This window comes from Phascolarctos cinereus, unplaced genomic scaffold (genome assembly GCF_003287225.1).
Source record: "Phascolarctos cinereus isolate Bilbo 61053 unplaced genomic scaffold, phaCin_HiC Scaffold_4;HRSCAF=312, whole genome shotgun sequence".
Classification (NCBI taxonomy): Eukaryota; Metazoa; Chordata; class Mammalia; order Diprotodontia; family Phascolarctidae; genus Phascolarctos; species Phascolarctos cinereus.
Genome location: NW_027555847.1, coordinates 90,718,796 through 90,743,012, shown reverse-complemented (window position 1 = coordinate 90,743,012; position 24,217 = coordinate 90,718,796). Strand labels below are relative to the sequence as shown.

The window sequence follows — 24,217 nt, the reverse complement described above, 5'->3', positions numbered from 1 at the left end:
GCTTTAAAATTTCTAATATTAACTATGTAGTATTAATAGTCATCAAAATATTAAAGAAACAAGTTCATGGACCTTGGATTAAGAGCCCCTAATGTGGAGGATATACTGGAGAAAATAGAGATGGGTTGTTGAGAGACCTATTAGGAGACTGTTATAGAAGTCCAGGCCCACTGTGCCACGTGTTAACTCCTCACTTGGTATTGATATCTAGCTCAGACAACCCATTCATTCTTTCAACAAACCTAACTGGACATTGGAAAAATTCAGTGCTTCCCCTTGTGAGCCACCCTGTGAGCCCAGGTCCAGAAAATGGCAGGAAGCCTCCATCTTGCCAAGGAGAGCCAGCAGCTGCCATCCTTGGCCTTCTCTACTGCATCGTGTCCTGCCAGGGTAGGAATCCATTGTCTCTAGCACCCCGTGCTGCTTTACTCTGAGGGACAAGGTCAAGGGACCACCCAGTGTCTGTCCTGGCTTCTGACACTGTCATGGTTATTAGTAGGATTCCCATGTGTCTTTTTTTTGCTAAATAATGGCTTGTACCATGAACCACCAGAAAGTACTTAGGGCACTTGGAGTGTTTATCCTGGAGAAGAGAAGACTTGAGGTGATCGTAATTGACTTCATATGGAAGAAGTTGTCCCCAAGGAGCAGAAGAAGGAACAAAGCAGGAAAGGCATTCTGGCTTGATATAAGGAAGAACTTCCTGACAATTACGGCCGTACCAGGGGAGATACCAGGGGACAAAGATCCAGGATAAAACAATACAGATATTTCAGCTACAAGGTGTCCTAGTTTCAACTGGTTTCTCCCCTGCTCTTGTTCTAACTACCCTCTTTCTTTTCAGTGTGATCCAAAACACACCAGTCACCTTCCCATCTTATGGCTTCTCTAAATGTTCTGTGGAAGTCATTCAGTCAACTAACATTTATTAAGCACTCACAAAGAAAGGCGAACACAATCCTCTTGCCCTCAAGGAGCTTACTGCCTAAAGGGAGAGACAACAAGTGGAAGTGTTGCTGCTGCAATCCACCATTGCTCCCTTGGGCTATTTGTGGAAGCCTTGGGGCAGGAGCATAGGAAAGAAATCCTTGCATGTAGTGTAAGGTACTTGGCTGTACCCTCTTCTATCTTCATACCCCATAATACCCCACTCTCGGTATAGTATTGACAGTACCCAAACTTTCAACCCTAGTCTACCAGCTTCAATTTCTTCCCACACTCAGACTATACCCCATCTTCCATGAATCATTGCTTTTCTCCACATAGCTTGACTTCACCCTCCATCATCCACTCCCAAGACCCCTAGCATCATCCCATTCCTTCTGAATCCTCTAGGACTCATGATATAATGGAAAATAATATTAGTCAAGGGACCTAGTTTTGAATCCCAATTAGACTTTCTACTTAGATGGCCATGGGCATGTAAGTGCCCCAAGTGTCTCTTCTGTATAGTGAAGGGATTGCATTAGAGACCCTGAGATGCCTTCTGGTTCTAAATCCAGTGATTTCCCTTTTCCTTTTCCCTGCCTCTCCCATTTTAGCATTGGGCGTTCCTCTTCTCTTGCATGTGACCCACTTCATCTCTGGCTATCCCACGTCAATTCTGGATGACCCACTTTATTTCTGGGTATGCTCTGGCTGTGCTTTCTCCTGTCTCACTACCTCATGGCATAACCCTTTGCAGGGCTTCATCTTCCCTGGCTACTTTCATTAGTACCTCTGTCACCAGATTTAGCATTGCTCTCGTCTGTTACAATGCACTAGCAGCATCAGCAATATCATCGAGTAACATTTGTGAAGTATCTGGCACAAAGCTTAATTGGGCAGAAGAGTGAGACAAGCAGGGTCTTTGTTCATGGGGATCCACTCTTCTGCTTGTTCTATCCTACCTTGTTTCTCTCTGCAGCCATCTCACATTTCTTCATCTATCTTCTCTTTCTCCTCAATAGCGGTTGCCTCTTTTTGCCAAGGAAATGAGCCCTTATAATAATAATAGCTTCCATTCATTTACAGAGTTTGTTCCCTCACAATAGCTCTCAGAGGTAGAGAGTGTAAATATTATTATCTCCATTCTATAGATGACAAAACCAAGGGCTAGGGAGTATGCACACTGGAAATAGCATGGGGCATCTGGAACTTTGCTCTAGGTATCAATATAAGCTCATACATTCAGAGCTGGAAGGGACTAGTCCAACCCTCTCTTATCCAGGGATGTTTCTTCTCCCTACCTAGTGAACTCATTCCTAGTTCTCCCAGACCCTATCCTCTTCTGTTTTTCCTTTCCACTGTGCTCTTGAGAGCCCTCCTCTATTGTTAAACTCTCCTTCACCCAAGATCTTTTCCATTCACATTCCCTTTATCTTCTAGGGCTCATTGAAACCTAGCTTCTTTCTGAAAATACTACATCTCCTGGAACCCTTTCCAAGGCCAACTTCCCCTTCTCTCACATCTTCTTACACCTAGGGCGAAGAGAAGGAGTTTAGATTCTCTTCACCCTACACAACTACTTTGGGACCTCTTTTCTGCCATCATTCCTCATCAACTGTCTCTCTTCTATAGTTCACTCCATCCTGTCCAAGTCCTGGTTACTGACACTGATGGACCTACAGGTCCCTTTGCCTCCTCCTTACTAGGTTTAGTCTCACAGTCATCTTCTCCATCCCTAGCCCTGCTTCCTTTAAACACCTTTGACCTGACAGTTCCTCAACCTTCCCAATTCTTATGACCTCCTTCTGTAGTCTACCTCAACCATGTACGCATGTCACATCTTAGACATCAACCCTGACTCCACTCACCTGAATTTTCCTGAGGTGTTAGAATACTTAGCTATAACTTTTAGTTATGGGCAATAAATAGTAGTGGTAGGATAGGATTCAGACCTGACTCCAAAGCCACCACTACACTATGCTTTCATCACTGCTAATGGAACTATAGGTTCTTCCCTATAGGCAGTGACTTCATATCTTATAGATCTTAAGTCCATAAAGCCTGGGAAAATATCTTGAGTATAATAGATATTCAGTAAGTCTTTATGGAATGAGTGATGGCCATTGATGGAAGAAAGAGCACTGGACTGGGAGTCAGAGGAGACCTAGGCTAAAGTCCCAGCTCTTCTATATCTTGACTTTGGGCAAGTCACTTTCCTTTCTAAGACTCACTTTTCTTCTTTGTAAAAATGAAAGGGTTGGGCTAGATGATCTCTAAGGTCTCTTCAAGCCCTGACATTCTATTTATGAAGCTCTAAGGTCTCTGATATTCTATTTTCTACAATGCCTTATAGCTCTGATGTTCTAGGTGCCATGTTCTAGGGTTTCTTCCATCTTGGACATTCTGTCGTTCTTTACTTCCATCCATCATTCAAGCCAATTGTATTCATCTTCTCCCAAGGCATGAAATCAGCTGATCTGAATCTTTCCTCCATTCTGTGGTCCTGGGGAGGTATCTGAGAGCAGGGGAATGGTCCAGAGCAGGGGTTCTTCACCTGAGGTCTGAGCATGTTGGATTTTTAAAATGGGTAATTGTATTTCAGTACAATTGTTTTCCCTTGCAATTCTACATATTTTGCTTTATATATTTAAAAATATTAGTTTGAGAAGGGATTGAAAATTTTCTCCAGAGTGCCATGAGGCTCCATGACACAAAAAAGGTTAAGTATCCCAGATCTAAATGCAGGGGAGTAGAAGGAAGTGTTTGAAGAATTAAGGGATATCATGAAGTCCCCTGCTGGCCCCACTCCAACCCACCCGCCACAAGTTGACTCTTTTACCTTCTCTGAGAACTTGTGCGCAATCTTTGTGAGGTTTATAGCAGACATTTTATAGAACTGAAAGTTTGTTTGGATCCATACACTACAATAAACCCTAAGTGAATCAGAATTCTAGTTTTTAAGTCATTAAAAACTGGAAGAAATAATACAATTGTCTCAGTTATGGAGAGAAGGCAAATTTTATCAACCGAACAACGGAAGAATCCATTGGAGACAAAATCAACCAGACCGATTTATAAGGATAAAATCATTTTGGACAACAAAAAGCAACATGTCTAAAATTAAAAGAAAAGAAGCAGATTGAGGAAGAATATTTGCAGCAAATATGTTAGCTAAAGGCCTGCCATCCATAATCTATAAGATATGAATGTGGATTTATAAGTTTGATGGAATGCACTCTCCAATGGAACACTGGCACAATGAGCAAAGGATGCAGTCAGACAATTTACAAAGGACAAACTACAAAGAATTTTTGATTCCCTAATAATAATAATCAGAGAAATGCAAATCAAGATAATCTTACACGCACTATAATGACAACATGGCAAGAGATAACCCTGGGTTCTTGAAGACTACGTCCACAGAGCATAACCTCTAGCTGCTTCTTTTTGCTGGAATGGCTTGGATTTCTGGGCATTGGCTGAGTCTACTTTCTGAGCACCAGCTTTTGAAGAGGTCCATCACCAGTAGACTGACCACTCGGGTGTTGAATTCTTTAGCCATAACAACCCAGGAAACAAAGAAAAACGCAAATTGGTCCTTCCTCCTATGCCTGTTTTCACCTCTGCTCCTGCTGTGTTGATGGAAGAATAGTATGAAAAGAGGAGAGTGTGTTCATACTCGCACAATTTTTAGATGGTCTATAAACTTCAACTTAGCTGTCAGGACACTAATGTGTAAAGAACATCATAAGAATGAAATTGATTATATTTTAACAGACAGGAGGCAACTCAATACTGATGAGGGAGTCATTCTTGAATCAGCTATCTGTACCCTCAGACCACAGCCTTTTAGAGCAAAGACAGAAAATTAGGATGAAGCTAGAAGAAAGAACAGAAAGGCTAAAAAAGACAAGGCATGCAATTAAATAAATCTGACCTATTTAAATAAATTATTCATGATGAAATATGGCATGTGTTGCTATGGAGATGAGAAACTTAAGTAAACACATTCCCATTCCAAGTTCAAAAATATCATCAACTCATGAACCATGGTATAGCATCTACTTAGGTCTTTCATCTCCAGAACAACACAGGAGCTACAGGAAAATGGGATCAGATAAGAAAGAAGAACATAGACTCAGTTTGCAATATTTCGTACAAAAGTCTAACTGTTGTAACTCACTTGCCTCTGTGAGGAGACCCAAAAAGCTAAAAAAAAAAAAGACTTGTTAGTAGCAAGTTGTTAGATTCAAGGTACAAAAGAAGACATTTTTTGAACATGGCCAACGTAAGAATTTGTCTTGCTTGAATATGCATATTTATTACAAGGGTTTTCCTTTTCTTTTTCTTTTTTTTTTCCAAAGAAGAGTAGACAGGTGGGAAGGAGAGAAAATAGTTTTTGTTCATTGAAAAAATAAAATTAAACTTTAAAAAGTAGTAAGGAAAAAAGCATATTACTTAGCAAATGCTTGACTTGCTTGCTTGCCAAAAGGATATGTGTGATAGCCAAGGGCAATCTCTGTTTAGAATATCAGCTCCTTTGTAAAATCTTACAGAGAAGAATGGCAGAAAATTATGAGCATTATTACTTCATAAAACAGAGAGAAGCAATGGAAGGTAAAATCAGCTTAAACAAAGTTTCATGAGAGACCTAACCAAGTGAAAGTGTCTCACGCCATGTTTAAGGATGAAATTGGAAGGACAATAAACAGAATAAAATGTGAAAGATCTTCAATGATTTTTATAACAGACTCTTTTCACCATCAAAGTGTCATGTATTCATGGGATTAATTCTAAGGGTTGAAGAGATACTAATAATAGTTAATATTTACTTAGTACTTTAAGGTTTGCAAAAGCACTTAATATGCATTATCTCATTTGATCCCCACAGCAACCCTGGGAGGTAGATGTTCAGGCTTTTTGTCTGATCCTCAACATTTAGCAGCAAATGCTCTCTCAATGTATAATATGGCAAATTTCCACACAACTAAAAGATGAAAGTAAAATTCAACACACAGCTCATCTGGATTCCACTGGGCTTTATTAAAGGATGTTAGTTTTGATTGGCTAGATCTTAGATGATTAGCTTGCTGTTTTCTATTTTTATGTACATCGCTCAGTGTTTGGTACATAAAGTACTATCAAATAAATGCTTTTTCATTTACCCACTCATCCATCCATCCATCCATCCACCCACCCATCCATCCATCCATCCATCCATCCACCCACCCATCCATCCATCCATCCATCCATCCATCCACCCACCCATCCATCCATCCATCCATCCATCCATCCACCCACCCATCCATCCATCCATCCATCCATCCATCCATCCATCCATCCACCCACCCACCCATCCATCCATCCATCCATCCATCCATCCATCCACCCACCCATCCATCCATCCATCCATCCATCCATCCATCCATCCATCCATCCATCCACCCACCCATCCATCCATCCATCCATCCATCCATCCATCCATCCATCCATCCATCCATGAATTCATGGTGAATGCAAGGAATGTTAAAACTCCCAAGGCTGCTACAGATACTTCTAGATAAAAGGGCATGTTCCTTCAGTTCTGTAAAGTTCCTGGTCCTCTGCCAGCCTTTTTCAGGCTGATACAAGCCTCAGCATTCACGTTAGGGCTGTAGGACAGATCTTTGACAGCCATGCCATTTGAGACTGGGTTGTTCTTGTTTATATGGAGGAAAAGTCATGTTTCTATTACTACTCCTTAGGAGTAAAGATCTATGTTTTAAATGTTGTTGTAGATTTAAGAGTGCTAATTGACCAGGGCACACAATTCTAACCTCATGGACATCCTTTTCTGAGTGCTAATTGGCCAGGCCACATGTGTGTACGCTCATGGACAGTCTTTCCCTGCCCATGGTTAATTTGGGGGGCAACAGGGACTTGTCATACATTCAAGACCCTCACTGACCTAAGATGTAGGTGCCTGTTATTTGTAAAGAAACATGTGATGGACTCATTCTCATAAAAAACCCAAAACAAACAACAACAATAACAACAACGACAACAACACAACCTGAAGGATGATATGCAGTCAGTGACATTGAGAAGTGGCAACTATTTCAGCATGGGAAGTATGCTCAGATTGGGTGCTAATAAATATCCTGAGAATAACCTTGAAAGAAACTACTGTTATTTTCACATAGGACTGAAGACTTTTATACAAAGTAGAAGGAAAAAAAACCCTGTTGAACTTTCGGCATGGAAACATGAGATTACAAGCAGCTGTGCTTGAAAGGAAACCATTAACCCTTAACACACAAGTAAAAAAAAGGTGCAATAATCCATACTTAACGTAAATGTTTCTTTTGCTTTGGAAAGGAGACTCATAAAATGGGGACTGCATTTGAAGTTTTGGTAGATGACCAGTGAAAATTATATAAAGAATTATACTGCATAACGTTGTTATTCTTCATAAACTAACAGATGACAAATCCTCATGCTGCAACTACAAACCCCCTAATCTCCTTTAAAAATGCTCGGATGAACTGTACTGCAGAACATTATCTAATTCAGAACATTATCACAGCTAAAACTATCATCATAACTGCTCAGACATGAAGTCAATCCACACATGTCTCAGAACAATGTTTTTAATAGATGCTGCCATATAAAACATTCATAACCTCCAACCAACATGATTAGGAAAGCTTTCAAAATATGAAGACTTAGCAGAATTAATCAACACCATGTAGAAACAGGAAGAAGTACAATATTATTCCCATTATCCTCTCTGCTACTGAATTTGTCTAGAAGATGAGCCTGCCTCCAAACGCTTTTTACTACATTATGAAAATCTTATGATTTTATCCACCAGTGCAATAATTTGACAAATAAACAAAAATGAAGGAATTATAGCAGGATAGTTACTTGTCCCAGGGCTATTTCTGTCTAGTTCCACCGCATAAAAAAGATGAGAAGAAGGAAGTAATAATAATAATAATAATAGCTTAATTGCCACTTAACCTCATGTCTACAGAAAGAAATGAGCATATCATTAGCCCCTTGGATTTTAAAGTGGGTCAAAGCCATTGAAATTAGGCACTGGCTAGTGAGAAACAACTGCTGAGGATGCAAGTGGAGCCTCCATACTTGGACTTTAGGATCACCGTCCTGATTGTGCGCAGAGAAGAGGAAGAAATAATGCCAAAAGGAGAATGAAGATGGGGAAAGTATCATGGAGCACAGATCAAGAGATCTGTAGCCACCTGAGACCATCCAGTGTAACTGCCTCATTTTATCATTGAGGAAACTGGGGCTGAGTGACTTGTCCAAAATCACACAGGTAGTAAAATGGCAGAGATGGGATTTGGACTCGGGAACTCTTAAGTACAGAGACAGTGATCTTCCTACTGTACTGGGTAATGATGGATTACACCAAGTGCACATGGAAGTAACCTATGCTGGCAGCAACACATCTGTGAGAGCATTGAGGGATTATTTTACAAGGTATCTGAAGAAGAGGAAGGCACCGAAGTCATAGAAAAAAGTCTCAGACTCAATAGTTTTTTTAAAAAAAGCTTATTGAGAGAAAATCAACTATCAACCTGTATGCCCACTACTTTCCCATCTGGATGTAATTTTTTATGAGAATAGTCTATACGTACTTCAAGGGCATCCTTGATAAAGGTATTCAAAGGATGAGAGAAAGGGAAGAGTCCATGGGGACTCTAAAATCTTGAACATGGATGCCTGGGAAGATGATGATGGCATATACTGAACTGGGTTAGTTGGGGGAAGGGGTAGATTTAATAGGGGAAGATGATCATGAGTTCGAGTTTAGTGAATTATGCTGAATTTAGAGAGTTAGCGGGACATATAGGTGGTGATACAAGACTGGAAGTCAGAGGAGAAATTAGGCCTTATTTAGATAGTTTGAAAAATATTCTTTTTCTTTTGAGTGCACAATTTGAGCTTATTATAAAAAGCTACCTACTCATTTACCTTTATTATAATAAACTCATGGATGGCAAGAATAGTGCTTACCCTGCATTTTCCATAAGTCCCAGTAAACCAAGCATTTTGTTCATGTACTTGGACATGAAGACATCACAAAGTCCTTGTTACCTTTTGTCTAGAAGATCAGAGGATGGAAAATGGAATCAATGAACTTAGAATAAGGAGAGAAATAGATCAATGGAAAATAAATTTTTACACGAATTATCTCTTAATAAAGGTCTCGTTCTCAAGTCATGTAGGGAATTGATACAAATATACGAGACCAAAAATCATTTATAAATAGTTTTCAGAAAAAGATTTGCAATTTGTCAACAACCACATGAAGGTTGTTTCAAATCACTAATAATAAGAAAAAATGTAAATTGTGACAACTTGGACATTTCGCCCCAAACCAAGCAAGTTAGCAAAGATGATAAAAGACAGAAATTGTCAATGTTGGAAGAATTGTAGAACACTAATATATTGTTGGTGAAGGTTCTAAGTGGTTCAGCTGATCTGGAAACCATTTGAAATTATGCAAGAAAGTCACTAAGCTTCTCACTTAAGAAGTAAGAAGTCACTCTTTGACCGCTACATGTCTATCCCAAGAAGGCCAGAAATGGGAAGAAAAGTCTCATACGTGACAAAATGTTCATAGTAGTATTTTTATGGTAGCCCAAAACAAAACAAAACAAAAATCCAATGCTGAATAAACAAAGTGGGTACCCAGTGATAATCAAATTGTGATATATGATATAATGGAATATTATTGTGCTGTAAGAAATGACAAATATTAAAAAGTCAGAGAAAGAAGGGAAACGTTTATATAAATTGATGAAGAGCAAATGAAGCAGGACTAGGTGAACAATATACACAATGACCACAAGGATGTGAATGAAAAGAATACTAAAAGGAAGTTGAATTGTGAGTAATAATGATGTCCAATCTTGGGGAAGCAGATAATAAAATATATTTACTTTCTCTTGGTAGAGTAGTGAGGGAGTTCGTGTACAGAATGTTAAATACACTTGAAGACATGGTCACGGTATCAGTTAGCTTTGCTTAACTGTTTTTCTTGTTTACAAGGTTCACTAAAGGGTGAGGAAGGATATATCTAAAAACAGCTGTGATATTAAAAACAAAATATGTCAACAAAACTTTTTTTTTTAAATAATGACGTCCTGTAATAGATAAATGGTTAAAGGATATGAACAGGAAGGTCTCAAGAGAAGAAATCTAAACTATAAACAACTATATAAAAATGCTTCAGATCACTTATAATAAGAAATGCTAATTAAATCAACTCTGAATTTCCACCTCCCACTCATCAGAGGGCAGCTGTTGGTGGGGCTGTTGGAGGATAGACACACCAATGTACTGTTTAGTACTGGAAAGCTAATTGAAACTATACCCCAAGAGTCACTGAATTGTTCATATCTTTGACCTAGAGATGTCACTAATAGGTGTATTTCCCAAAGAGACCTAAGATGAAGAGAAAAGATCCATTTTTACAAAAATGTTTATGGCAATACTTTTAAAAGAAATTATAGCAAAGCACCGGGAGCAAAGTGGATGCTTATCAATGACCAAAATATGTTATATTAATATAATGTAATGTTATTGCACTGTAAGAAATGACAAAAGGGACAAATGAAGATAAATCAAATAAACGTGTATGAACTGATACATAACGAAGTGAACAGAATCAGGACAACTATTTATACAGTGATGACAACATTGAAAGGAAAACAATTTTGAAAACCTTAAGAATTCTTATCATTAGTGCAATAACCAATCACAGTCTCTTGAAGACTGGTGATGAAACGTGCCTCCCACCTCTTCAAAGAGACAGGATGGACTGAGGCACAGAATGAGACATACATTTTCAGACATGGCCAATATGATACAAATTAATTTTGTTTGTACTAAAGAGAGGACTTCTATTGTAGAGGTGGGAGGAGGTTGTTGGAATTATGGGGAGGTAGGGATAACACTAAAGAAAGAAAAGATCATCAATAAACATTTAAAATACACAGAAAAGAATAGAAGGGAGTTTATAAGGGGACACAGACTTGGAGGGACAGTGTTGGTACTCATGTTAAATTGAACACATATGTGAAAAACAAACTGTATATAATAGATTAATGGTTTTATTACAATCCTTTTTCTGGTTTTCTTTGTATGTGGAGATGTTAATTTTTGTTGATGATTTTCTAATTTTCAATAAAAAATTATTAGATGTAGTGATTGTGAAATTTAAGGTAAATCTTTGTTCCATTTATGTCTGCATTATTAATAGGTGTCACCCACACATCTTTTGAAAGGTGTATTATGAATGTATTTTAAACTGTCTATATTTTTTATTGTGAAAACAATTTCATTTAAATAATTTGCATCTCAAAATGAGGAAAAGGAAAAGGAAGAGAAGGAAAAAGAGAAAGAAGAAAAAAAGAAGACAGAGGAGGAAGAAAAACAAGAAGGAAGAAGTGGCAACCATGCAAAGGATGATTATGTATATTTATAGATGAGGATGGATAGGTAGATGGGCTAGTGCCTGACTGGTCAGAGGCTAGAACACCTCCTGAATCGGTCCTGCCAAAATCACAGATGTGTTCCAAACTGAACATAGGAGTCACTTAATAAATGCTTATTGGAATTTATTTCTTTATTGCCAACCCATCAGGGTCCAAGCTAGGTAGTTCCCACCTGGGTAACTGGCCAAGTGGTTGCCAAGGAGCTAGTATTGGTATGGTGCTCTGAGTGTGTCCCTCTCCATTTTCCTTCCCTCAGAGCTCCCTATAAGGTTCATGGTTGAACTCCAAAGTACAGAGTCCCTAGAAGGAACCACAGCCACGTTGCAGTGTCAGCTGAGCAAGGCAGCTCCCGTGGAGTGGAAGAAAGGCCTGAAGAGGCTCCGAGCCAGTGACAGATACCACCTGAGACAGGACGGGGCTGTGTGCGAGTTGGTAATCCCTAGCCTTGATGTGGATGACACTGGAGACTATACCTGTATATGTGGAGAGGAGAAGACCACAGCGACCTTGACAGTGAAGGGTAAAAACCACATGTTGGAAAATAAGTCTGTAGTTTGTTTTTCTGTTCGATGTTACTCTGTCACCTGGACCATTCTATCCATGACTCCACCTTTCCATGCCATCCCATGTCTGTCTCTATGGGGTGCTTATCTGTTTCTCACATTTTGTCTGTCTAGCCCCTCTTCCAGGTGCTTCATGACTCCTCATCAGGCTGACCCATGAGAAGGTCTTGTTTGTGATTCATTCTCAAGCCCCATCTGTTGCAACGTTCTGTGTTTCCCCTCTGTTGCATCCCTGTCCAGCCACCTGATACCCTTTCCCCAAGTGTCATATGTTTTCCGTGTCTGTCTGATCATTCCTCAGCCTTGCCCGCCAACTTCATAGAAGGACTGAAGAGCACAGAAGCCAAAGAAGGAGACATGGCCACACTGAGGTGTGAGTTGAGTAAGGCAGCTCCTGTGGAGTGGAGAAAGGGTCTGAAGAGGCTCCGAGCCAGTGACAGATACAGCCTGAGGCAGGACGGGGCTGTGTGTGAACTGGTGATCCATAAGCTGGATGTGGATGATTCAGGAGACTACACCTGTGTGTGTGGAGAAGCAATGAGCACAGCGACCTTGACAGTGAAGGGTAAAGACCATGTGTGTGGGGAATGGCTATGGATTTGGTTTTCTGCTGAGGTTTGTCTTGTCACCCAGTCCACCCACTCTGCACCTGTCTCATCTCACTGTTTCCATGTGTGTCATTCTGGGCTGTCTCCTGACTGACTTCCAGGCTACTACAGAAGAGGAAATGATCTGTGCCCATCCCAGACTGTTGCTTCCGCAACAGTCAGTCCCCATCCTCTGGCTTTGTGGTTTTCCTTTGATTTCTATGTCAAGCTGTCTCCCAGCACTTTGTGGCATTTTATGTCTATCTGACCCTCATTGTCAAGCTCAGGGAGTGTCTGTGGAGCATGGTAGCCACAGAAAGGTCCAGGGCCCCCCTGTACTGTGAGTGTACTGAGTGTGGTGTTCCCATGGCATGGAGAAAGGGGATAGAGAGGCTTAAAGCCCATGATATGCGAAGCCTGAGTCAGGATGGGAGCTCTGTGTGAGCTGGTGAGCTTCATGGATGACTAGAGACTTTGCATGTTGTGACGAAAAGACCATGGCGACCCTGGTTGTAATGGGTATGTTGAGCGTGGGATTTTTCACTCTTCTCCTTTGTCTCCTAATTCTGCTTTACCTGTTTTTCTCCTCCCCATCACTGGCCAGAAAGCTGTGGCTCTGCTTGGCTTTCTCTGCTTGTGTTAGAAACTTAACCTTCCTTTATCACTCTAGAGTTCAGTATTTGGTGGTATAAGTTAATTAAGGTGTCTGTTTTCCTGGTTTCCTTTCCATCCCTGGCCTCTGGTTGATGGGTCTGTTCTCATCTGGGTGACCGCAGAATAAAGGCTGAGGAGTCATGAGTCCCCCTGGGTGGGCTGGTCTGAGGGGAATCTGTCTTCATCTTCCCTTTCCCAGCCCTACCTGCCAAGTTCATTGAAGGACTACAGAGCATGGAAGCCATAGAAGGTACCTCATCCTCAATGCGTTGTAGGCTAAGCAAGATGGCCCCAGTGGAGTGGAAGAAGGGGCTAAAGAGGCTCCGAGCCAGTGACAGATACAGCCTGAGGCAGGATGGGGCTGTGTGTGAGCTGGTGATCTTCAACCTTAATGTCGATGATACAGGAGATTACACTTGTGTGTGTGGGGAGGAGAAGACCACAGCAACTTTGACCGTGAAGGGTAAAGACCATTTGTGGGGAAGGCGACACATGGCTTGGTTTTGTCTCCTGTATTGTCTTCTCAGCAAGCCCACCCTTTGCTTACCATGGTCTCTCTCTGTGCTGTCTCCTTCACACAGTCCTCCTTCCCTGTCTCCCTGTTGATCTGTGACTCCCTTCTCAGGATGACCCCAGTCTGAGTCTTAGAATACTTCCTTCAACTTCCTTCATGTCCAGCCTTCTCCCACCTTCCCAAGAATTTCATGTTCTCCACATCTGTCTGATTGTTTCTCAGTCCTGCCTGTCCAATGTGTAGGAAATTGCAGAGATCACAAAATGGGCCACCCAGCATTATGAACTGACTGAGTCAGCCCCTGTAAGGAGGAATGAAGGAAAGGTCTGCAGAAACCAACCACAACTGCAACTTGAAAAGTGAGAGTTGCTGAGGGACACGGGCCAAAGGATAGAATAATCAGGTAGACTCTGCTGTTCAAAGAGCTGGACCCAAAGAGCAGTGATTCATGGAGCCTTGAGGGGTCTATAGTGGAATGCCCCAGAGATCTGACCTTGGCTCTGTGCTGTTCATCATTTTTCATTTTGCCTATCATACATGCAGATCAAATGAAGCCAGGAGGGTAAAATGAAAACAGTAGAAGATTAAGTTAAGATCCATGTAGTTGTTTAAAAAGCAAGCATGATATCTGGGTCTAATAAGATGAAATCGAATGAAGACATATGTAAAGTCCTAGAGTTGGGTTCAAAAATTCAAATAGTTGAGTACAGGATGGAGGAAGCAAAGAGAGAAAACAGTTCATTTAAAAAACAAAAGCAACAACCATAACCCTCAGGGTGTCAGTGGACAGCAAGCTTAATACAATCAGCTGTGTGACGCAGGATGCAAAAACACTAATGTGATTTTAGACTGCATTAATAGAAGTATAGAATTCAAAAGAGGGTGAAGATAGCTCTCCCTAGCCCCTGCCATTTGCAATTCTTGTCAGACCGACAGGGTATATTGTGTTCAGCTCTGGGCACCACTGTTGGGAAGGACGTTGACAAGCAGGAGCATTACTAGAGTGATCAGGATGAGGAAAGGACTAGAGGCCATGTCATACGTAGGAGGATCACTTGTACTTGAGGGCTAAGAAGGAAATAGTCTCTGCCTTCAAGTAGTTGAGGGGCATGTCAGAGCTATGCAAAATTGGAATGGGCTGCCTTGCATCAGCACTGGCAGTCATCAAGAAAACACTGGATCAGGGCAGCTAGGTGGTGCAGTGGATAGAGCACTGATCCTGGAGTCAAGAGGATCTGAGTTCAAATCTGGCCTCAAACACTTACTAGCTATGTGACCCCAGGCAAGTCACTTGACCCTGTTGCCTCCAAAAAAAAAAAGTGGAAAAAAAAGATACTGGATCCCTATTGTCAGGGATATTGTAGAGGAGATGAACCAGATGCCCTTGGACATCCCTTCCAACTCTAAAAGAGGCACTGTGTGAATTGGTGATCCATAGGGTAAAAATGGTTGACCCTGAAAACTGACATATGCATGAGAAAGGTGATGGTGACTTTGTGAAGTTTATCCTGAATATGGTACCCTTAGTCCACTTCTCCCTTGCTGCCTCTTAGCTGTTTTATCTGATTCTCTCCTGTCTGTTAACCACAAGGCTGTGAGTTGTGTTCAGCTCCCCTCTCCTGTGTGTGATTTCTCACCTGTCTACATGTAGCATGCCTTTATGTGTCTGCAGTGATTAGTGGTATTAGTTGAAATGTTCCATTCATTTCTGTCTACCCTCTTGCTTCCTTGTGGTGTCATGGTCCCAGCTGTTTGGTCTGTTCCTGCCCTGCAGACCAGCCCAGCTAATGCTGAGAAAGTCTATTTTCCTGGGTGGGCAGCTCTGAGGTAGCTTCTCTCCATCTTCCCCTCTTCAGCCCTGCCCACTCGGTTCATCAAAGATCTGGGAAGTATGGAAGCAGCTGAAGGGGCCACGGCCACACTACGCTGTGAGCTGAGCAAAGCAGCCCCTGTGGAGTGGAGGAAAGGGCAGGAGAAGCTCCCAGCCAGTGACAGATACAGCCCAAGGCAGGATGGGGCTGTGTGTGAGTTGGTGATCCACAGGCTGGACATGGAAGATGCTGGAGACTACACCTGTGTGTGTGGAGAAGAGAAGACCACAGCAAATCTGAATGTCAAGGGTAAAGATGACGTACAGGGAAATTGGCAGCTAATTAAGTTTTCTATCCATTGTTGTCGTGTCACCCACCCTATCCCTTCTGTACTGTATTTGTTGTTTCTTCTTCCCCCATTCTAGTTTTTCTGTGTTTCCTCAGTCCTGCTTGTGTCTTTTTCTCAGTCTCAGTCTTCTCCATTTTTCTAACTTTCCTTCCTTTATGTTTGTATCCACCTACCTTCCATGGTCCAGAGCATCTCATGTACTCCGTATCTGCCCAACTATTCTTTAGCTCTACTATATAAATTTATGGGAAAACTACAGAGTGTGGAGGCCCCAGAAGTGGCCACCACCACACTGCACTATGAACTGAGCAAAGTGGTTCCATAGAATAGAGGAAGGTTCTAGAGACACTTAGGGCCAGTGATAGATAACACCTGAAGCAAGATGGGGCAAGATGTGTAGTCCAGATCATAGACTAATCAGGTGCATTTGGACGTAATTGAATGACTGGGACCAAACAATAATTAATAATGGATAGAAGTCAATTTGCAGAGAGGTCTCTGTTATAGATGCTCTATCTATAGATGTTTCCTTATCTTTGTGGTGTCTCCTATTTTTATCAATGACACGGATGGCCATGCTTACCAGACTTGCAGACAACATGAAGCTAGAAGAGATAGCTAATATGTTAGGTGACAAAATCAGAATCCAAATAATTCTTAATGGGCTGGAAAGTCTTCCACTTGGGTTCCAAAAGCCAATTGCACAAGTGCAGAAAACAAGAAGCAAGGACATACTGTATTTGATATGGAAAAAAAATCCTGAAAAGTATTAATCGATGGCATGCTCAACATGAATCAGCAGTATAACATGGCAGCCAGAGAAGATGGTGAATTTTAGGCTGCACCAAGAGAAGCCTAGAGTCTAGAATAAAGGATGTGAGGGTTCTGCTCTTGTCACATTTGAGTACAACATTTGGTGCTCAGTGAAACCTTCAAGGAAGGACACTGCCAAAGTGAAAGACATTCACAACAAAGAGTGAGGACCTAGGTGGAGACCAGGTTGTACAGGGACCAGTTGAAAAATCTAAGGATGGTTTTTCTTGAGGAAGGGAAGATTAGGAGGAGAAAGGGAAACACAACAGGAGATTTCAAATATTTGGAGACATGACAGGTGGCTAAAAGCTTAAATTTGTTCTGATTGACCACAGAGGGCAGAACTCAAATCCTTGGCAGGAAAAGCTGAAGGGAAGAATAGACCTCCTTTATATAATGCATAGAGAGCTAGATGGTACAGCAGATGAATTCGACTAGGAGTCAGGAAGACTTGAGTGCCTCAAACCTTTACTCTGTGTGACTCTGGGCAAGTCACTTAGTCTGTCTCAGCCTCGGTGTGCTCATCTATAAAATGGGGATAATAAAGCATCTACCTCAAAGTGCTGTTGTGAAGACCAAATGACATAGCATACAGAAAGTTCTTTGTGAACTTTAAATCCCTATATAAATGCTAGCTATTATGTATCTGTCATACCAGATGAGCTATATGTAAAGCACTTTGCAACCCTTCAAGTGTTCTGCAAATACTATTATTATTATTATTTATAATGGAACAACTCCCTAATGGTTAAAGTTGTGAAAAAGTGGAATGGGCTGGCTCACATAATCAGGAATTCTCCATTAATAGAAATATTCCAGAGAAATCTTGATAATCACTTTTTCAAGGATCTGGTAGACAGAGAGCACCATGCAGGGACATGGGGTCCGATTGGAGTACATGACCACTGAAGTCCTATTCACCATTGATTCTTTGACTCGATGGCTCCATGGGGGAAGCTGAGCCTGAGCTGGTGATTCATGGGCTCGGCAATGGTGACGTTGGAGACTGCTTGTCCGTGTGGAGAAGAGAAGACAGTGGGGGTGCTGATTCTAAAGAGTTTCTTGAATATAGGACTTTGTTTCTTCCCTTTTCTCCCTCTGTCACTTCCTTTGTTTGTTGAATCCTTACGTGCATTGTCTGGTGCCACGACTCAAATGTGCATCTGGATTCCCAGTTTCATTTCCACTTAGGGCTGTCCTCTCCTATCAGCACCCTAAAGAGTTAGGCCATTTCTCTCCTGGGGGGGGCTATAAGACAAATGATGAGAAATCATGCATTCCCCTGAGTGGGCAGCTCTGAGGCAGCTCCTTTCCATTTTTCCTTCCTAAGCTGTGCCGGCTGAATTCACAAAAGGCCTAAAGATCATGGAGGCCACTGAAGGGTCTATGGTCACCCTACACTGTGAGTTGAGCAAGGCAGCCCCTGTGGAGTGGAGGAAGGGGCCAGAGATGCTCAGAGCCAGTGACAGATACAGCCCAAGGCAGGATGGGGCTGTGTGTGAGCTGGTGATCCCAAGGCTGGCCATGGAAGATGCTGGAGACTACAGCTGTGTGTGTGGAGAGGAGAAGACCAAGGCCACCTTGACCGTCAAGGGTAAAGACAATATGTGGGAAGATGAGCCTGTGGTTTGGTTATCCTTTTGATGCCTCATCGCTGACCTCAACCTTTCCATTGCTATGGTCTCCCTTCCTCTGGCTGTGCGTGTTTTCCATATTTTTCTAGCCCTATTTTTAGTTGTGTTTTTTTTTTTACAACCCAACAGGCTGTGCTCAGAAAGAAATGTCTGTGTCCCATTTCCACAATGCTGAGCCTAGTACCCACCCTCTCTACCCTTGCATCTTCCCACTTTTGTTGTCTCTGTTTACCTGCTTTTTCCCGTCTGAGAAATCTCATGCTTTCCATATATGTCTGCCCATTTCTCAGCCCTTCCTGCCCAGTTCACACAGGTTCTGAGGGCTGTGGAAGCCACAGAAGGAGATAAAGCCATACTGAGGTGTCAACTGAGCAAGACAGCCACTGTGGAGTGGAGGAAGGGGCCAGAGAGGCTTCAAGCCAGTGACAAATACAGCCCAAGGCAAGATGGGGCTGTGTGTGAGCTGGTGATCCCTAGGCTGGCCATGGAAGATGCTGGAGACTATACCTGTGTGTGTGGAGAGGAGAAGACCAAGGCCACCTTGACTGTCAAGGGTAAAGATGACGTGTGGGAAAATCACCTCACTGTTTAATTGTCTGTCCAGCATTGCCTTGTCCTCACTTCAGCCCATCTCCTTTTGGTGTCTGCTCCCTTCTGTTGCTCTGTCTCATAGCTCCTCTATGACTCCTCAACCTGCTAGACCAAGAGAAGGCTCCATCCAAAACTGTTTCCCACTTCCTATTCCTCCATCTTTCTGTTTTTCCATCCATTGAGTCCATATCTAACCACTCTCTGACCTACATGGAGTCTCATGTTCTCTATCTCTGTCTGACCCTTTCTCAGCCCTGCCTGCCAAGTTCACAAAAGTTCTACAGAAGACTGAGGCCACTGAAGGATCCATGGTCATCCTACACTGTGAGCTGAGCAAGGCAGCCCCTGTGGAGTGGAGGAAGGGGCCAGAGAAGCTGCAAGCCAGTGACAGATACAGCCTGAGGCAGGATGGGGCTGTGTGTGAGCTGGTGATCCCCAGGCTGGACATGGAAGATGCTGGAGACTACACCTGTGTGTGCAGAGACGAGATGACCACAGCGATTCTGACTGTGAAGGGTAAAGAGGATGTGGGGGAAATTCATCTCATTGTTTGATTGTCCAGAATTTCCTTATCCATGTATTCAGATCATCTGTGATGTCTCCTTCCTATGTCTGCTCTTCTTTTACCCTGTCCCTCAATTGCTATGTGACATCTAAGCCAACTGACCAAACAGAAGATATCTTCTACAACTCATTCTCACTTCTCATTCTCTCCATATTTCTGTTTTCCCTTCCATTGAGTCCATGTGTGGCCACCCTTTTCCTTCCAGTGAGCCTCATGTTCTCTGTATCTGGTGACCCTTTCTCAGCCCTGCCTGCCAAGTTCACAAAAGTTCTACAGAAGACTGAGGCCACTGAAGGATCCATGGTCACCCTACACTGTGAGCTGAGCAAGGCAGCCCCTGTGGAGTGGAGGAAGGGGCCAGAGAAGCTTCAGGCCAGTGACAGATACAGCGTGAGGCAGGATGGGGCTGTGTGTCAGCTGGTGATCCCTAGACTGGCCATGGATGATGCTGGAGACTACACCTGTGTGTGTGGGGAGGAGAAGACCAAGGCAACCTTGATTGTCAAGGGTAAAGATGACGTGTGGGAAAATCACTTCATTGTTTAACTGTCTGTCCAGCATTGCCTTGTCCTCACTTCAGGCCATTTGTGATATCTCCTTTTGATGTCTGCTCCCTTCTGTTGCTCTGTCTCATAGCTCCTCTATGACTCCTCAACCTGCTAGACCAAGAGAAGACTCCATCCATAACTGTTTCCCACTCCCTATTCCTCCATCTTTCTGTTTTTCCATCCATTGAGTCCATATCTAACCACCCTCTGACCTACACGGAGTCTCATGTTCTCTATCTCTGTCTGACCCTTTCTCAGCCCTGCCTGCCAAGTTCACAAAAGTTCTACAGAAGACTGAGGCCACTGAAGGATCCATGGTCATCCTACACTGTGAGCTGAGCAAGGCAGCCCCTGTGGAGTGGAGGAAGGGGCCAGAAAAACTCCAAGCCAGTGACAGATACAGCGTGAGGCAGGATGGGGCTGTGTGTGAGCTGGTGATCCCCATCCTGGCCATGGAAGATGCTGGAGATTACACCTGTGTGTGTGGGGAGGAGAAGACCAACGCAACCTTGATTGTCAAGGGTAAAGATGACGTGTGGGAAAATCAGTTCATTGTTTGGTTGTCTGTCCAGCATTGCCTTGTCCTGAGTTCAGGTCATCTCTGATGTCTCATTCCTATGTCTTCTCTCAGTTTTGGTCCCATCTCCCAGCTCCTCTATGACACCTCATCCAGGAGAAAGCTCCATCCATAACTCATTCCTGTTTCCTATTCTCTCTGTCTTTCTGTTTTCCCTCCCATTGAGTCTACGTCTAACCACCCTCTGACCTTTAGTGAGTCTCATGTTCTCCATCTCTGTCTGACCCTTTCTCAGCCCTGCCTGCCAAGTTCACAAAAGTTTTACAGAAGACTGAGGCCACTGAAGGGTCCATGGTCACCCTACACTGTGAGCTGAGCAAAGCAGCCCCTGTGGAGTGGAGGAAGGGGCCAGAGAAGCTGCAAGCCAGTGACAGATACAGCCTGAGGCAGGATGGGGCTGTGTGTGAGCTGGTGATCCCCAGGCTGGACATGGAAGATGCTGGAGACTACGCCTGTGTGTGCAGAGACGAGATGACCACAGCGATTCTGACTGTGAAGGGTAAAGAGGATGTGGGGGAAATTCATCTCATTGTTTGATTGTCCAGAATTTCCTTATCCACGTATTCAGATCATCTGTGATGTCTCCTTCCTATGTCTGCTCTTCTTTTACCCTGTCCCTCAATCGCTATGTGACATCTAAGCCAACTGACCAAACAGAAGATATCTCCTGCAACTCATTCTCACTTCTCATTCTCTCCATATTTCTGTTTTCCCTTCCATTGAGTCCATGTGTGGCCACCCTTTTCCATCCAGTGAGTCTCATGTTCTCTGTATCTGTCTGACCCTTTCTCAGCCCTGCCTGCCAAGTTCACAAAAGTTCTACAGAAGACTGAGGCCACTGAAGGGTCTGTGGCCACTCTACACTGTGAGCTGAGCAAGGCAGCCCCTGTGGAGTGGAGGAAGGGGCCAGAAAAGCTCCAAGCCAGTGATAGATACAGCGTGAGGCAGGATGGGGCTCTGTGTGAGCTGGTGATCCCCATGCTGGCCATGGAAGATGCTGGAGATTACACCTGTGTGTGTGGGGAGGAGAAGACCAAGGCAACCTTGATTGTCAAGGGTAAAGATGACGTGTGGGAAAATCAGTTCATTGTTTGGTTGTCTGTCCAGCATTGCCTTGTCCTGAGTTCAGGTCATCTCTGATGTCTCATTCCTATGTCTTCTCTCAGTTTTGGTCCCATCTCCCAGCTCCTCTATGACACCTCATCCAGGAGAAAGCTCCATCCATAACTCATTCCTGTTTCCTATTCTCTCTGTCTTTCTGTTTTCCCTCCCATTGAGTCTACGTCTAACCACCCTCTGACCTTTAGTGAGTCTCATGTTCTCCATCTCTGTCTGACCCTTTCTCAGCCCTGCCTGCCAAGTTCACAAAAGTTTTACAGAAGACTGAGGCCACTGAAGGGTCCATGGTCACCCTACACTGTGAGCTGAGCAAAGCAGCCCCTGTGGAGTGGAGGAAGGGGCCAGAGAAGCTTCAGGCCAGTGACAGATACAGCGTGAGGCAGGATGGGGCTGTGTGTGAGCTGGTGATCCCCATCCTGGCCATGGAAGATGCTGGAGATTACACCTGTGTGTGTGGGGAGGAGAAGACCAAGGCAACCTTGATTGTCAAGGGTAAAGATGACGTGTGGGAAAATCAGTTCATTGTTTGGTTGTCTGTCCAGCATTGCCTTGTCCTGAGTTCAGGTCATCTCTGATGTCTCATTCCTATGTCTTCTCTCAGTTTTGGTCCCATCTCCCAGCTCCTCTATGACACCTCATCCAGGAGAAAGCTCCATCCATAACTCATTCCTGTTTCCTATTCTCTCTGTCTTTCTGTTTTCCCTCCCATTGAGTCTACGTCTAACCACCCTCTGACCTTTAGTGAGTCTCATGTTCTCCATCTCTGTCTGACCCTTTCTCAGCCCTGCCTGCCAAGTTCACAAAAGTTTTACAGAAGACTGAGGCCACTGAAGGGTCCATGGTCACCCTACACTGTGAGCTGAGCAAAGCAGCCCCTGTGGAGTGGAGGAAGGGGCCAGAGAAGCTGCAAGCCAGTGACAGATACAGCCTGAGGCAGGATGGGGCTGTGTGTGAGCTGGTGATCCCCAGGCTGGACATGGAAGATGCTGGAGACTACACCTGTGTGTGCAGAGACGAGATGACCACAGCGATTCTGACTGTGAAGGGTAAAGAGGATGTGGGGGAAATTCATCTCATTGTTTGATTGTCCAGAATTTCCTTATCCATGTATTCAGATCATCTATGATGTCTCCTTCCTATGTCTGCTCTTCTTTTACCCTGTCCCTCAATTGCTATGTGACATCTAAGCCAACTGACCAAACAGAAGATATCTTCTACAACTCATTCTCACTTCTCATTCTCTCCATATTTCTGTTTTCCCTTCCATTGAGTCCATGTGTGGCCACCCTTTTCCTTCCAGTGAGCCTCATGTTCTCTGTATCTGTCTGACCCTTTCTCAGCCCTGCCTGCCAAGTTCACAAAAGTTCTACAGAAGACTGAGGCCACTGAAGGATCCATGGTCACCCTACACTGTGAGCTGAGCAAGGCAGCCCCTGTGGAGTGGAGGAAGGGGCCAGAGAAGCTTCAGGCCAGTGACAGATACAGCGTGAGGCAGGATGGGGCTCTGTGTGAGCTGGTGATCCCCAGGCTGACCATTGAAGATGCTGGAGACTATACCTGTGTGTGTGGAGAGGAGAAGACCAAAGCCACCTTAACTGTTAAGGGTAAAGACCATGTTTGGGAAAATCACCTCATTACTTGCTTTTCTGTCCTACATTTCTTTGCTGTTATGTACCCAAGCCATATTGTGGTCTCTCTTGATATCAAAATGTGCTGTATTATTTCCATGTCTCTTCTACCTTTTTTTCCCTAAGTATTCTCTGATCTCTCACCAGATTTACTCATGAGAAGATCCATGCCATGGTCCCAATGCTCTTATTCTCCCCTGTCTTGTAGCCCTGTCCAGTCTTGTCTATGTCTTATTACAGTCCCATACTGCTTGTCTCTCTGGGGAGTCTTGGGTTCTCTGTGCCTGTCTGAGAATATGTTAGCCCTGCCTGAAAGTTGATGTCAGGGGAAGGATACCAGGGGTGGGCGAGAATTAGTTTTAATTATCTTAAAGATTGTTCAAATTTCAATGTGAGCCTTTATACTTCAGAAATTGACGAGTGTTACAAATCAGAGCTTGATTTTTTATTTTGTGGATGATCTAGAATTAAGATTAAACTTAAAAGCATGTGCATATACATTCCCCCCCACCCTGCCCCGCCACTTCCCCCCCACCTCCAGAGCCTGGTTGTTAAACATTTACCATGGAGCAGCTAAGTAGCACAGTGGATAGAATACCAGCCCTGGAGTCAGAAGGACCTGAGTTCAAATCTGATCTCAGATTAGACACTTGACACTTAGCAACTATGTGACCCTGGGCAAGTCACTTAACCCCAATTGCCTTGCCCCCCCAAAAAAAATTACAATGAGCCCTTGTATTGCTCCATAAACATTTCTTTAGCTAAGCAGAAGTGAAGTAGAAGCCTTAGGGAATTAAGTCATCAACAAACAGGAGGCCTGATGACTGTA

General features: G+C 43.3%; 1 protein-coding gene across 1 annotated transcript in view; it reads left to right on the top strand.

Annotated features, from left to right (window-relative positions):
- OBSCN (obscurin, cytoskeletal calmodulin and titin-interacting RhoGEF) overlaps positions 1–24,217 on the top strand; it is a 303,665-nt gene that overhangs the window by 111,436 nt on the left and 168,012 nt on the right. The window contains 12 exon segments of the mRNA XM_078152436.1: positions 11,692–11,955; positions 12,300–12,563; positions 18,057–18,320; positions 18,651–18,914; positions 19,204–19,467; positions 19,761–20,024; positions 20,323–20,586; positions 20,877–21,140; positions 21,435–21,698; positions 21,989–22,252; positions 22,543–22,806; positions 23,101–23,364. Coding sequence (XP_078008562.1) covers positions 11,692–11,955; positions 12,300–12,563; positions 18,057–18,320; positions 18,651–18,914; positions 19,204–19,467; positions 19,761–20,024; positions 20,323–20,586; positions 20,877–21,140; positions 21,435–21,698; positions 21,989–22,252; positions 22,543–22,806; positions 23,101–23,364 — 3,168 coding nt within the window.